We start from the raw sequence: 14,911 nt of genomic DNA on the forward strand, positions 1-14,911 counted from the left end.
TGTCAAGTTATGTCACGCACATATTAAGAGTCAGTGTAGAATTAGGTAGTCCTGATACCAAATTATTTACTATTACTTTGTGTACACTAAAAAATCCCCACTGTAGCTGATGTGAAACATTTGCACAAAATAATTGTCTCCAGTCTAGATATGGCTTTTTGAATTTTATTAAATTTGCTAATTGTACATAATACATTTAGTCGCAGCTTGACATGGGAAATTAGATTAAAGTTTGACAGAATTTCTAAAAATTTCATTTTAAAATCAAGGAAGTTGGAGAACAAATGTTACCAGTAAAGTCCAAGATTCCTTCCAGTTTTAGTAAATGTTTAAAAATATCAATTTCCCTCAATCATGGTTCCTTCAGTTTTTGGTCTATGCTTTGCTCTCTTGCAAAACAAAATCAATTGGGATAGCACTCATAAGCATCTAAAGTCTAATGAACAGCCAATGAAGATGGAAAATTGCAGTGACAGACAATGAGGAATGCTTCATAATTGAAGAACAGATGGATGAACACCTGGGCAGAGTATCATAGGATACCTATAGTGCAGAAGGAGACCAGCACCGATCCTCCGAGCACCCTACCCTGTCCCACTCCCCGGCCCCATCCCCTAAGCCCACCTAAACCATTGGACACTGGAGGGAAATTTAGCATAGCCAATCCACCTAACTTGCACATCTTTGGACTTTAGATGACAAGTTTGATAGATTGGATGAATACAACAGAGCTATTTCTTCTGCTGGGGCCATCCAGAATAAGGGGCCCTACTCTTAAAATTCGAGTTGATCTATTTAGAAATGAAATCAAGAAATACCATTGCACAGACAGTGAAAAGAATTTGGAACTCCAGATCCTGGGCCAATTAAAATTGATAGATTTTGTTGGTGCAGAATGAATCAATGAAGTTGAATTACAGGTCAATCTGATTGAACGATGGGGATCAGGCTTGGGGGGGCTGAATGCCAGCCACACTTCTGTCCGTCTATTTCTGGAATTCAACAGTAAGTGTGCTGTGTTTCGTTTCTTGCAAGTTCGAGAAACATAGACCAAAATTTCATACATCTCTAGGTTAATGCTACATCATAATGTACAGCATCCTTTCATATTTTCAAAAAAAATCCACTTATGTTCCACAGCCCGCTGTGAAACCTGCATCTCTGTCTGAATGCATGGTTGTGCGGTTGTTATGCATGTTCATTACGGGACTATCCACTCAAGAAGCTGACAGCTGCAAACATCACTGCTTGCTTACAATTGCAGATGTCCAGAATACAACAGGAGGAAGTAACATTGAGCTGAGAATTGGTGGTTTTTGACTTAAGATTTGGTGCTTCATTGATGCTTTGAACAAAAGGCCTCATGACCATTGTATTCATTGTTTTCCCATGCCTGCTGCATGAGGCAGGAGTATACAGATTGCTCGGTGCTTAGGAGCAAACTGATCAACTTATGACATTGATTAAAATGCTGCAAGTGTGTAAACTGGCTGCAGAAGGCTGTTTCCTAGCTGACTTCCTTCAAAGTAACAATTATTTGAGCTATCCGTTAACTAGCTTGGCAGTCAGCGTGTGATCTCACTAATTCTTCCCATGAAACATACTGTACTATGAACAAGATTAGCCACTGGCCTTATCAAAAACAGTTTAATAGTTCTAAAATTCTCTTTATACTGCATTTCCCTTTTATTGTGTTATTAGCTTTATTGCTGGAAACCTACACACAATGTTGTTTTACAATTAAATTAAGAAAGCAACACAGGTTCCTGCTACAACTTTTGTTTGATATTGAACCATACTGTACTGAAGCAAAATACTGCACATAGACACTCTGAAATTAAGATGGAAAATGCAGCAAATGCTCAGCAGGTTGTTAATTGCCAACACTCTTCCTCCCCACAGCGTGACACTTTCCCATGTATGTGTAAGTGCAGGAGATGCAATGTTTACCTTTCTTCCTTCTCACGGTCCAAGGCGACAAACACTCTTCCGGGACTTATTTACACTTTTTTCAATTGAGTTGATTGTATTTACTGCTCATATAGCAGTCCTTTCTACAGTGGAAAGCAAACAGGTAGGGTGACCACATTGCCAAAGGGCTCGATTTAATTCACAATCCCTAGCACTAGTTGACTGTCATTTTAATTCTCTGCTCCATTCCCTCTGATCTTGACTTCTTGCATTAACCCAATTGAGTTCAGAAGCTTGAGGAGCAGCACCTCATCTTTCCATTAGACACTTTCCAGCCTTTACAGATTGCAACAATTCAAGATCATAACCACCGTCATCATTCATTCGGATAGCAGCTGCTGGCAATTATCATTTTTAGATCCGCTAAATCCAATTTTGCATTTCCTTAGTTGTCCCAAAACTATATCTTGCACCATTATCCCTTTGTCACTCCTGCCTTCCGCTCTTATCACAGACAGACCTTCTCTTCCACACTTTTCCTCCGCACCCCCCCTCTCTAATTACTTGAAACTGGTTCAATCTCTAATTGTTTCTAATTCTTTCTCTTTGCACCAAGGTTGTTGGACCGCTGAATACATGCAGCATTAATTTATTTAATACTATCTTCTGTCTGGCTCAGAGAGGTGTAGGCAGTTTCATTTTGTTGAAATGATTAATTCATTAGAAATAATTGTGGACCGGAATGTTTACATATTTGAGTCTATTTTAATGCTTGTACGCTAGATGCACAAATCAGTTCCTTTTGCCTGTTCGGATATGAGCAGGGGCGGGTGGGAAGGGTCTTGTTACAGCCCCATCACTCACAAAGGCAGCAGTGGAAATAGACAAGATTCGGTTGCTTCTGAAAACCCAAGAGACCTATCTATGCTGCCCTGTGCCACAAGTTTAGTTTATAAATTTCACACATACCAAGTCAGGAATAAGGGATGAAGGGCACAACTTAGTTGTCTTGTGTTTCAATCATCTAGCTGTCTTGCAGTACACAGGTAATATGTACAGATAGTGTTTTTCTCTTTCATTTGGGAAACAAAATGCCCAAATCAGAAGTTTTGCAGTTAACCATTTGTAGCACACCATTCCATTTCCATCTTAATTAGCTATGTCTAGTATTGATCATATGAAATAACAAAAATTATTAGCTATGTAAACAAAGTTATCCCAATTCTTAAATCACGGTAATTTCACAAGTTCATGTCACGAACGACTTTAAAGACATTGTTTTAAGTAAACCTTGCACTTCTGAAATGCTTTTTAAAAATTCATTTAAGACTTGAATCAAAAGACTGTTTAGCCTCTGGTGCTGGTCATGGCCATATGATCAGTCAAGATTGCTATTTGATGTAAAGCCTCTTGCACTCTTTGATTTAAGAGAGTGGTGGTAGCTTTTTGCTGAGGAAAGCACGCAGCTCAGGCCAAATCTTATTGGTTTCTGTTCCTGAGAAGACTTCCAAAATGCCTTTATTTCTATAAAAGAAAACATAAAAATTATCTTTCATTCATAGAAGAGAAAATAGATCCTCTGCAATGTCATCGGAACAATTGCTAAACAGAAAAAAGACAAATCCAAACTAAGCTCGAGGCACTCTCATGGTTCAGGAGTCAATTCGCACTCCAGGGCTTGAGCACAAAGGCTGGCCCTCCAACACACTAGAGGGGGGTTTTTTGCATAGTCGGAGATGCCATCGTTTGGATGAGATGTTAAAATGAGGCTCCATCAGCCTGTTCGCATGAGTAACCATATCAAAGAGGAGCAGGGGAATTATCCCTCAACCGACATCACAAAAAGAACCAATATCTGGTCTTTATCACACTGATGAGCAGCCACGTTTTCTCCAAATGTAACCACATTTCAAAAGTGCTTAATTGGCTACAAAGCATTTTGAGACTGATAAGTTTTAAAAAAATTTACTTTGACTTCTATCTTCATAGGCGCATGATATAATGATAGATGACAATTAATCATAGAAATCAATCTATCAATTAGCCTATATCAGACTCAGACATGACACAAGAAAAATCCCACTGCTTTCAGAGTTGTGGGAACCAGATGGCCGAAATCACCTGTTCCTCCCCGGCATGTTACCCTTTCTATGTCACTCGTAAGGTGTTGCAAATGTTACCGTTGAAGATAAAATAGTAATTTGAATCCATCACTACCAACTGCATCCACCACTTTACCAGAGAGACTGTTCAAGGGGGTGAATATTCATTCATTGAAATATCATACCCATAGTTTTTATATTCATAATCTTTATCGTCACAAGTAGGCTTACATTAACACTGCAATGTAGTTACTGTGAAAAACCCCTAGTCACCACATTCCAGCATCTGTCCGGGTATACAGCGGGAGAATTCAGAATGTCCAAATTACCTAACAGCACGTCTTTTGGGACTTGTTGGAGGAAACCAGAGCACCTGGAGGAAACCCACGAAGACACAGGGAGAATGTGCAGATTCCACAGCGACAGTGATCCAAGCCGGAATTGAACCTGGGACCTTGCAGAGGTGCAGCAACAGTGCTAACCACTGTGAGCCTGTGCTCTCCTCAAAAGCACAGATCATGTTCATGGTTCTGGACAAGGTGAAATAGCTAGTCATGTTCTACATTATCTAGTCCCATTAGAATTCCAAAAGATATATCACCTATCAATTCAATACAGAATGTCTAAATTGCAAGAGGGGCTAATTTCAGTATGATGAGAGGGAACTAGCTAGGGTAAAATGGAACCAAAAACCAACAGGAAAAAAATAGAGCAGAACAACAGGTGACCTTTAAGAAATATTTCAGATCCAACAATGGCGAAAGCTAAAGGAGGCAAAAAACAAGACGGACTTTGATGAAGCAAAAGAAAAGGTTATGATGCGCTCAAGTGAAAACCAGGTCATATTGAGAGGGGAGATGAAAGGAAAATATGACTGGCAAAGAAAGAGTATGAGAATAGGGAACCCAAAAAATCTTCTACCAGTGTGTAAACAGTGGTGGAGTAATCGTAAGAGATGGAATGGCTCCTATTAAGGACCTAAGAGAGTGATGTATACTGACAGGTGCAGGGCAAGGCTTGAATATTCAAGTTCTTTGCATCGGCGTTTACAAAGGAAAAAGAATCGGGACTAAGAAGTGGAGATAATAGATAGTGTGAAAGTTGTACTGGAAAGACTGGCTATGCTTAGTGTAGATAAGTCACGGTCCAAATGGCTTGCTTGAATCCAGGTTGCTTAAGGAAATGGATGTGAAGATCTCCCAATCTTCTCTAGGTCTAGAGGAGGTACCAGAAATTGGAGAATAGCAAGTGCAACACCTTTATTCAGGAAAGGGTGCAATAGCAGTCCAAGAAACTATAGGTCAGTTAGTGTAAGATCAGTGGTGGGTAGAGTTTTGAAATCCTTAATCAGGGAGGGAAAAAAAAAACTGGGCGCTTGGAGACATTTGAGTTAATTAATGAGTCATTGTGGATTTGTAAAAGGCAGATTGTGTTTGACTCATCTAATTGACTTTTTTTTTTAAAAAGTAAAAGGAGGTTAGGGAAGAGAATGTTCTGGATGCTGTCTATATGGATTTAAGAAAGCTTTTGACAAGGTAATAATAAAGTATGGGAAATTCACCTAACCTGCACATCTTTGGACTGTGGGAGGAAACCGGAGCACCCGGAGGAAACCCATGCAGACACGGGGAGAAAGTGCAGACTCCACACAGTCACCAGAGGTTGGAATTGAACCCGGGTCCCTGATGCTGTGAGATAGCAGTGCTAACCACTGTGCCACCCTAGGAAGGCCAATGTGCAATTGGATTTAAAAATTGGCTTAAGGACAGAAAGCAGCGAGTCAGAAATGGTTGTTTTTCAGACTGGAGAGTGGTAGACAGGGGATGTTCCTCAGCGGACCATATATAAATGACTTCAACCTCTCCCGAAGTAGCGTCCACTGAATGCCCCTGAGCAATTGGAACCACTTTCTATTGAATTTCCACAGCAGCATTTCTTTCTGCCTTGTGATCCGGAAACTTAGCTGTCTCAGGGTTGTGACGTAGACTAAAGCGATCTTGGTCTCTGTGGATGACCCTTCCATTCACCATACTGGACCACTTTGGTTCTATTGTTGTTTGTGGTGCGATATGGTACTGAAACAAGGACCGAGAGAGTTTAGTTCCCAAAGTACTATCTGCCATTCCCTTCAGTCCTTCCTTCAGTGTCTGAACAGCTTGCTCTGCTGAACCATTCAACGCTGGATGAAAGGAGCAGTGCACACATGGCATGATTTGTTTTTTTGCATAAACTCTTGCAACATTGTCTTGTTATCAGAAACCAGAGAATTCTTAAGCCATTAGTCACAAAAACTTGGCGTATCGTCTCTATTGTAATGGAAGCTGTATTGTTGCTCCTGGGGCGAATGGGATCAAAGGTTATAGGGGAAAGCACGATTAGGCTATTGAGTTGGATGATCAGCAATAATCGTGATAAATGGCGGAGCAGGCTCGAAGGGCCGAAAGGCATCCTCCTGCTCCTGTCTTCTATGTATCTATGTGCACTTCTAGAATGTGCACGCACAGTGACGAGAAACATATGACCAATAAGAGGTCCTGCAAAGTCCACACCAAAATCTAGACAATCTGGTCATTCCCACAGATTATGCCATTCTTTGGTTTATTTGATATGCAGAATAGGATTTCACCTTGTTCTCCAAGTCCTGATCGACTTTTGGCCACGAGATGTGGCATGGCAAGTAAGGGAAGGCGGCTCAGCCCACCTGTGTTTGCATTGTCCTCCCCTGTCTGGACACAACATTGTACTGGTCGAGTGACAGTGCGAGAGCCCAGACCAGTATTCCTGCCTGGGCCATGGGAGGAATGCATCTGGACTCACTAAAAAGGCTTATGGTCTGTATATGATGAATGAATGGCCATAAAAAGTACCGATGAAACAGTTTTGCAGTGAAAATGATTGATAGACTTCCCTGTCTAGCTACGAATGTCCCTTCTCAGCTGCTGTCAGTGCAAATCCTTTGGTTTTTCTGAGCCATCTTTCCATCAGATGAGAGCTCTTCCCCGACGCCATAAGGTGAGGTGTCACATGACAGAATGAGTTGTCAGTCCTGATCAGTGAATCAGATTAGTTGATTGCAGCAGCGCTTCCACATCTTTGGGATTTGGAGTTTTCTTGATAGCTCGAACATTTTCCTCCACAGGGGATAGAACCTGCACTGTGATTCTGTGACCCAGATATTCCACACACCATTACTGGGAGATGCGTTTGCTATGCTTTAGACGCAGACCTGCCTCTGAAAATCGTTGGATGTGCTCCTCCTCACTTTTCCCTGTGATCAGGATATCTTCCAAATAAATTGCCACACACTACAACAGATTGCCCATTGTCCTTTGTTAAGTCACCAGATTGGAAGACACCCCAAAAATCGTTAGTTATATTCAAACAAACCCTTAGAGTGTTGGTTGTGACGTACTATTTTGAGCCCTCCTCTAACAAGAGCTGCTGGTAGGCTTGACTCAAGTTTGAAGAATGTCTTCCCTCCTGCCAGAGTTGAAACAGGTCTACGCCCGGTAAAAGGTAAGCGTCCAGTTTGGAAACCTGATTAATGGTTAAGTTTGTAATCCCCACATATACGCACAGCAGCAGAACCAGTATGGGCTCAGCATGGGGACTGAATGGGCTGTATGCTGTCTTCATTAATGCTATCGGCCAATCTGTCACAGAGCATATACTCTAACACTGCCCCAAGCTCTCAGCATTCAGAAAGTTGACACAAAGTTCGGCAACAAAAGCAGAAACAGACTGTCCTGCCTTTCAAAAAACACGATAGAACTTAAAACATTGGACAATCACCTGGGCTTAGGATGGTAATGATTCTGAACGAGTGCAACTAACTCCACAAACGAAATGTCCCCCAGTTTCTATGGTGTTGCTAAATTCCTCATCCGCTTGCAAGTCTTTTCCATACAAACGCACAAACACACGAGAATTCAGTGCTTTTTAGCTATGTCTGCAATTCCATTTGCCAGGAAATAGTGCTACAACCTTTCCACATAATCAGTCCAATCCTCTTGCCCCACCACAAACTCACCGATAGTTTGCAATGTGGTTGGCTACGTTCGAGACTAGCTACTCACTGTCCAAAACTTCTCCATGCTGCACCTCAAATTTTTTTCCCAGTTCTTTCGTCACCAGAAAGATGGGGCAACTTGACCACAAGAAAGGTAGTCGAACGTGTTGTAAAAGTGAAGTCTTCTCAACTTCAGAAAACATTGAGGGAATAACAGTTCGGTTTTGACACCGGCAACAGCTAAACGACACACAAGCTCCTTGGAGTTAACTGAAAACCCGCGCAAGCTGCGCTCCTGATGACGCATGCAAAACTTTTGTTAAAGACATCCAAACACATCAAACAGGAAGATGCTTATTAAAACACCATAACAATCTGAGGTAAAGGTAGATAAGGAAAAACTCTTGCCATTTATCCATTGTACAAGGACTAAGGGACACAGATTTAAGATTTTGGGGAAATGCAGAGGGAATGGAAGGAAGAACTTTTGAACGCTGCGAGTGGAAATGATTTAGAAATTGTTGCTCTCGAGTGCGGTGGATGTGGAAACAACCAATGATTTCAATTGGATTGGTACAATGATTGGAGTAGGCCTGGAGGGCTATGGGGATAAGGCGAAAGAATAGGACTGACTCGATTGCTCTGTGGGAACTGGGCTCGATGGGCCAAATGGCCTCCTCCTGTTTTGCAAACAATTCTATGACCCCTCAACTTTCTGTTTTCCAATGAAAGCCTGCTGAATTTACATGTATTATTATTTTAACTCGCTCTTTCATTAAATTAATCTGTATGAAAATGAAATTTTTCCAATAAACTGAGTACTGGATTGCTACCCTGAACATCTGATATAAGAACTAGGAGCAGGAGTAGGCCATCTGGCCCCTCGAGCCTGCTCCACCATTCAATGAGATCATGGCTGATCTTTTGTGGACTCAGCTCCACTTTCCGGCCCGAACACCATAACCCTTAATCCCTTTATTCTTCAAAAAACTATCTATCTTTACCTTAAAAACATGTAATGAAGGAGCCTCAACTGCTTCACTGGGCATGGAATTCCATAGATTCACAACCCTTTGGGTGAAGAAGTTCCTCCTAAACTCAGTCCTAAATCTACTTTCCCTTATTTTGAGGCTATGTCCCCTAGTTCTGCTTTCACCCGCCAGTGGAAACAACCTGCCCGCATCTATCCTATCTATTCCCTTCATAATTTTAAATGTTTCTATAAGATCCCCCCTCATCCTTCTAAATTCCAACGAGTACAGTCCCAGTCTACTCAACCTCTCCTCATAATCCAACCCCTTCAGCTCTGGGATTAACCTAGTGAATCTCCTCTGCACACCCTCCAATGCCAGTACGTCCTTTCTCAAGTAAGGAGACCAAAACTGAACACAATACTCCAGGTGTGGCCTCACTAACACCGTATACAATTGCAACATAACCTCCCTAGTCTTAAACTCCATCCCTCTAGCAATGAAGGACAAAATTCCATTTGCCTTCTTAATCACCTGTTGCACCTGTAAACCAACCTTCTGTGACTCATGCACTAGCACACCCAAGTCTCTCTGCACAGCGGCATGCTTTAATATTTTATCGTTTAAATAATAATCCCGTTTGCTGTTATTCCTACCAAAATGGATAACCTCACATTTGTCAACGTTGTATTCCATCTGCCAGACCCTAGCCCATTCACTTAACCTATCCAAATCCCTCTGCAGACTTCCAGTATCCTCTGCACTTTTCGCTTTACCACTCATCTTAGTGTCATCTGCAAACTTGGACACATTGCCCTTGGTCCCCAACTCCAGATCATCTATGTAAATTGTGACCAATTGTGGGCCCAACACGGATCCCTGAGGGACACCACTAGCTACTGACTGCCTATCTTCCAGGGCCCTGCTTATTAACTACCCATTTCTTTCAAACAGGAAAGCATAATTCAGAAGAGTGTTGAGCTTTTCATCATCCATAATTTAAAAAAAAGTTTTAACCACTTACCGATAGTATTCCAAGACTGGTCGTGTTAGTTCTTCATATGCCTGGAGCCTGGAAGTCACAGTTTCTGGCTTGTCATCACTACGCTGGATTAGAAGTTCCCCAGTGACATCATCAATCCCCTTTTTGTAAATGATTCAATTAAGGGCATTAAAAAAGTGAAACAAAGTAGTTTAGATTTCAGCAACCCACTCCCTGCCCCCGGATTTCTCTTGGAATAACCCTGTGCGCAGATTTGATGCCACCAGTTATGCTATCAAGACACTGGTGTGGTGTGTGGGGCAAGTGTTTGCATAAAGCTATTTCTGAAATCAGCAGTTTTAAATTGTTAATGTTCCTACAATTATTATATTTTGGGATCGTAGCTTTAAATTTCGGGGGTTGTGAGACCTCAGTAGATTGCTAAAGGTTTAAAAAGGCTTAGCTTGGACGATCCAGGAGTTCAGGAAGCGAAAGAGGCCGGCGTATTGGCCTTTGCCTCCCTGGTAACCCGGAGATGGATCCTTTTAATGTGGAGGGACTCGAAGCCCCTGAGTGCAGAGACCTGGGTTAGTGTCATGGCTGGGTTTCTCAGTCTCGAGAAAATAAAGTTTGCCTTGAGAGGGTCCATGGCGGGGTTCTCTCGGGGATGGCAGCCATTCCTCAACTTTCTAGGAAAGCATTAAAATGTCAGCGGCAGCAGGCGGGGGGGATGTTTACTTATTGCATATTATTTTTTTTAAATAATGTTAACGTTCACCTTGTTTTGTCAAATGTTGTTAATGGTTACGTAAAAATTTTGTTTCGATAGAAACCTGAATAAAAATAATTTTTTTTAAAAGGCTCAGTTTGCTTTACTGGGATGAAGCTGCAAAGTATTTATACTTGGAGACAAAGGCAGCAATCTCCGAATTTACAATGAGTAGACTCTCGAGTTTTCCAAAGTCCCAGAAAAATGTTGAAGGCTGTAAATTCTCATTTATTTCGAAGAGGAAAGGAGGGTAGCTCAAGGATAGCTATTTTGCATTTCTACCTGAATGGAAGATTAATGTGTTCCATGTTGACATGAAGAAGAAGGTAGAGGCAGGCAGTCATTTTTGAGATCAGGTTACATGCTTCCCTACAAATCAGTGAATGTCTCAGACAGATGGCAGTTCTGCATGGTCAGCATACAGAAGAGGTTGCTTGGCTTTGTCAGTCTGATTGGGCAGGAGACTATCTCCAGTCCAAGAAATGCATCCTGCAGTCATGTAAGGATTCCTGGAGGACTTCTGGTAGCGGCCATGAGTTAAACGACTGCACAAAAGGTGGCTTCCGCCTGGAAACTTGTTTTTCGTCCTTTTTAACCCAATGAACAGGCACCAAAATTGAGAAAAATCAGAGAAACACTGATCCTCATCAGTAGCACTGCCACTTGGGGAATATCGACAGGCTACCAAACGAGGCGCAAGGGGAATAAAAATAAACAGATGAAATCCCCACGTCAAAGTCAGTGGACCCAGGTGGCAGCGCAAAGTAGATGGCGGACACTGCAGTTGTCAACAATAGTCCTCGACAGAGAGGCTGATGGAGTTCACCTCGGTAGAACTCCAAAAACACAGAAAAGTAGTGAAGGAGGGCCAGTCGTTTGCAATGGAAATGTCTATCGAGGTGGCTGTGATTCACCTCCTTGGGCCAATGGACAGGGTGGAGTGGCTGTTGGAGTCGCAGGGAGAGGTGATCCTAGAAATGGAGAGGACTATCACAGAACAGGGCGGACAAATTGTTTCTATTCCAACATGGGCGACTTAGAACATAGAACAGTACAGCACAGAACAGGCCCTTCGGCCCTCAATGTTGTGCCGAGCAATGATCACCCTACTTAAACCCACGTAACCCGTATACCCGTAACCCAACAATCCCCCCATTAACCTTACACTACGGGCAATTTAGCATGGCCAATCCACCTAACCTGCACATCTTTGGACTGTGGGAGGAAACCGGAGCACCCGGAGGAAACCCATGCACACACGGGGAGGACGTGCAGACTCCACACAGACAGTGACCCAGCCGGGACTTTAAATGGGGAAAGTGGGGGTACAGAGCACTGAGAGGGGAGACAGGGAGCATAGAGTGTCCTATGTGGACAATCTGCTGCTCTATGTTTCGGACCCCTTGCCAGCAAGGGAAAGATAATGGAGCTCCTGAGGGAGTTCAGAGCCTTCTCAGGATTCAAGCTAAACCTGAGTAAGAGTGACATCTTCCTGGTTAACTCCTGGGAGGGGAGGCAGAGCTGGGAGTGCTGCCATTCAAGTTGGCCCAAACTAAGTTTAGGTACTTGGGGATTCAGATGAACCATGACTGGGCCCGGCTCCACAAATTGAACCTGGCTAGCTTGGTGCAAAGGGCGAAAGGGGACCTGTGAAGGTGGGACTCACTCCCACTCTCCCTGGCATTGAGAGTGCAGACGATAAAATTAATGTCCTACCAAGGTTCCTGTTTATGTTTCGGTTGCTCCCAATTTTCATCCCCAAATCATTCCTCGCCAAGGTGGATAAACTGATCTCAGCCTTCGTGTGGTCAGGGAAGAATACCAGGATTCATAGAACCGTCCTGCGGAGGTGACGGCGCACGGGAGGTCTGGCACTGCCAAACCTTATATTCTACTACTGGCAGCTAACGTGGAAAGGGTGCGGGGTTGGCTTGGGGACCCGGGGGTGGAGTGGGTGCAGCTGGAAGAAGCATTGTGTACAGGGACATCCTGGTGGGCGCTGGTGTGGTTTAGGGACATATAGGTGGACGGAAAGTTTGCAAGTCTAGAGGAGCTGATGGAGAAATTTCAACTCCTGAAAGGAGCGATACCTCCAGTTATGGAACTTGTCTGCAAGGAGACCCCTTTGTTCTCTCAGTTGCCAAAGCACACCTTGCTGGACAAAATGTTATTGCAGGATAAGTTGGGAGGGGAAAATCGCAAGACATATACGGGCGGCTGCTGGAGGAAGTAAGGGTCCTGTTGGATGAGACAAGGGAGAGGTGGGAGGAGGAATTGGGCCTGCTTTGGAGGGAAATCCTATAGAGTGAATTCCACCTCCTCTTGCATTAGACAGGGCCTGATACAACTGACGGTGGTGGATAGGGCACACCTGCCCAAAGCACACATAAATGGGTTCTTCCCTGGGGTGGTGGATAGATGCGAGCGATGCCCGAGGGGCTGGCAAACCACTCCCACATGTTCTGGTCCTGCCCAAAGCAGGTCGTGTTCTGGGCCTCGGGCCTCATTGTTGAGACCATGTCGGGAATCGTGGGCATCAGGATGTAGCCCTATCCGCTGCCAGCGACCTTCAGGGTGTTGGACTTGCCGGAGTATTGTGAGGCCTCTCTGATCAGTCCAGCCACCTTGGGCTTCGGACATGGCTGGTGTACATGGCAGAATTTCTAAGATTGGAGAAAATCAAATTTGCTATCAGAGATTCGGAGGAAGGGTTCCGCCCCAGGTGGAAGCAGTTCATCGCTGACTGTAAGGACCTATTCATGACCAGGAACTAGATTGGGGGCATTATTTACTCGGTGTTAAACTAAAAAAATGACAAACTGTTTGCACTACAGTTATAATGTTGTTTACAAGTTTTATTGCTTTTGTTTTGTTTGGAATAAAAATACGTTTGTGAAAAAAGGATTCCAGGAGATTCGTCCTGCAACGTCAGAGGTAAAAGAAAACCATTAACATTCTTTACTGTGCGTGAGAATTTCCGAAAATGGAGGGAAGTGCCTGCAAGCGGTCATTTGAAGTTATTATTCAGTGAAACGGGGACATGGAAACCAATGGAAGCTGTGGTATCTGTGCACTGTTAGTAAAATGGCTGTGATTCTGTGGAGAGTGCAATGGCTATCACGTATAAAAGGGGTTTAACGTATAAGTTACCTACAAAAAGAGAATATAGTGTTTCAGGTTTTTTTAGTCATTTGTTACAGAAAAAGTTTAAAACATGAAAACTTAATGCATCATTCTTCCAGCTATTAACTGGAAGTTTGAATCTTTTTTGTTTAATATAAATTTAGAGTACCCAATTCATTTTTTTCCAATTAAGGGGCAATTTAGCGTGGCCAAACCACCTACTCTGCACATCTTTGGGTTGTGGGGGTGAAACCCACACAAACACGGGGAGAATGTGCAAACTCCACACGGACAGTGACCCAGAGCCGGGATCGAACCTGGGACCTCGGCACAGTGAGGCAGCAGTGCTAACCACTGCGCCACCTTGCTGCCCTTGAATCTCTTTTTTAAAAGTTATAGGTTCTTATGGAGACTGTAACAAAATAAAGTGTGTTAATTCATGTGAAAGATTCCCTGGAATTAAACTGCACAGGAAGCGGCTAATCAGAGCATTGTGCCTCTGCTGGCTCTTTGATAGAACTATTCACTTAACTCTAATCCCTTGCAATTTTTATTCTTGCAATTTTTATTCTTGCAATTTTTATCCCTTCGATTATTTATTAAATTCTCTTTTGCAAATTACTTTGAATATGCATTCTCTGTTACCCCTGCTTCACTGGAAACAGCTATTCATTACTTATTCTGTCAAAATTGTTCATGATTTTGAACACCTCCATCAAATCTCTCCATAACCTTCTCTGATCTAAGGCGAGCCCTCCCCCGCCAATTTCTCCACATCACTGAATCACTCATCCCGTTTTAGAGCCGGGATCGAAATCTCCTCTCCAAGGCCTTTACATTCTGTCTAAAGCATAGTGCCCAGAATTCAATGCAATATTCCAGCTAAGGTTGTAGCAACCTGGGCTGCCCACGTCCCGATTACAAAATGGACACATGCAGAGAACGAAGGGAAAAATGGACAATGCTGAGAAAGCAAGCAGGTGCAAGGTTTGTCTGTGGATTGGAGTTTGCAGCTCCCAGACAAGACCGATACTGCAAAACCAT

At 43.1% G+C, this 14,911-nt stretch overlaps 1 protein-coding gene across 3 annotated transcripts in view; it reads right to left on the reverse strand.

Annotated features, from left to right (window-relative positions):
* Positions 1-151: 151 nt before the first annotated feature.
* Positions 152-14,911, reverse strand: part of ak3 (adenylate kinase 3) — a 119,299-nt gene continuing 104,539 nt past the window's right edge. For all 3 annotated transcript variants that reach the window (XM_038804418.1, XM_038804419.1, XM_038804417.1), the window contains 2 exons: positions 10,018-10,136; positions 152-3,435 (listed from right to left, as the gene is read on the reverse strand). In XM_038804418.1, the coding sequence (XP_038660346.1) occupies positions 3,336-3,435; positions 10,018-10,136 (219 nt within the window). In that variant the 3' untranslated portion in view covers positions 152-3,335. The remainder of the gene's footprint in view (positions 3,436-10,017; positions 10,137-14,911) is intronic.

Source organism: Scyliorhinus canicula, chromosome 8 (assembly GCF_902713615.1).
Source record: "Scyliorhinus canicula chromosome 8, sScyCan1.1, whole genome shotgun sequence".
Classification (NCBI taxonomy): domain Eukaryota; kingdom Metazoa; phylum Chordata; class Chondrichthyes; order Carcharhiniformes; family Scyliorhinidae; genus Scyliorhinus; species Scyliorhinus canicula.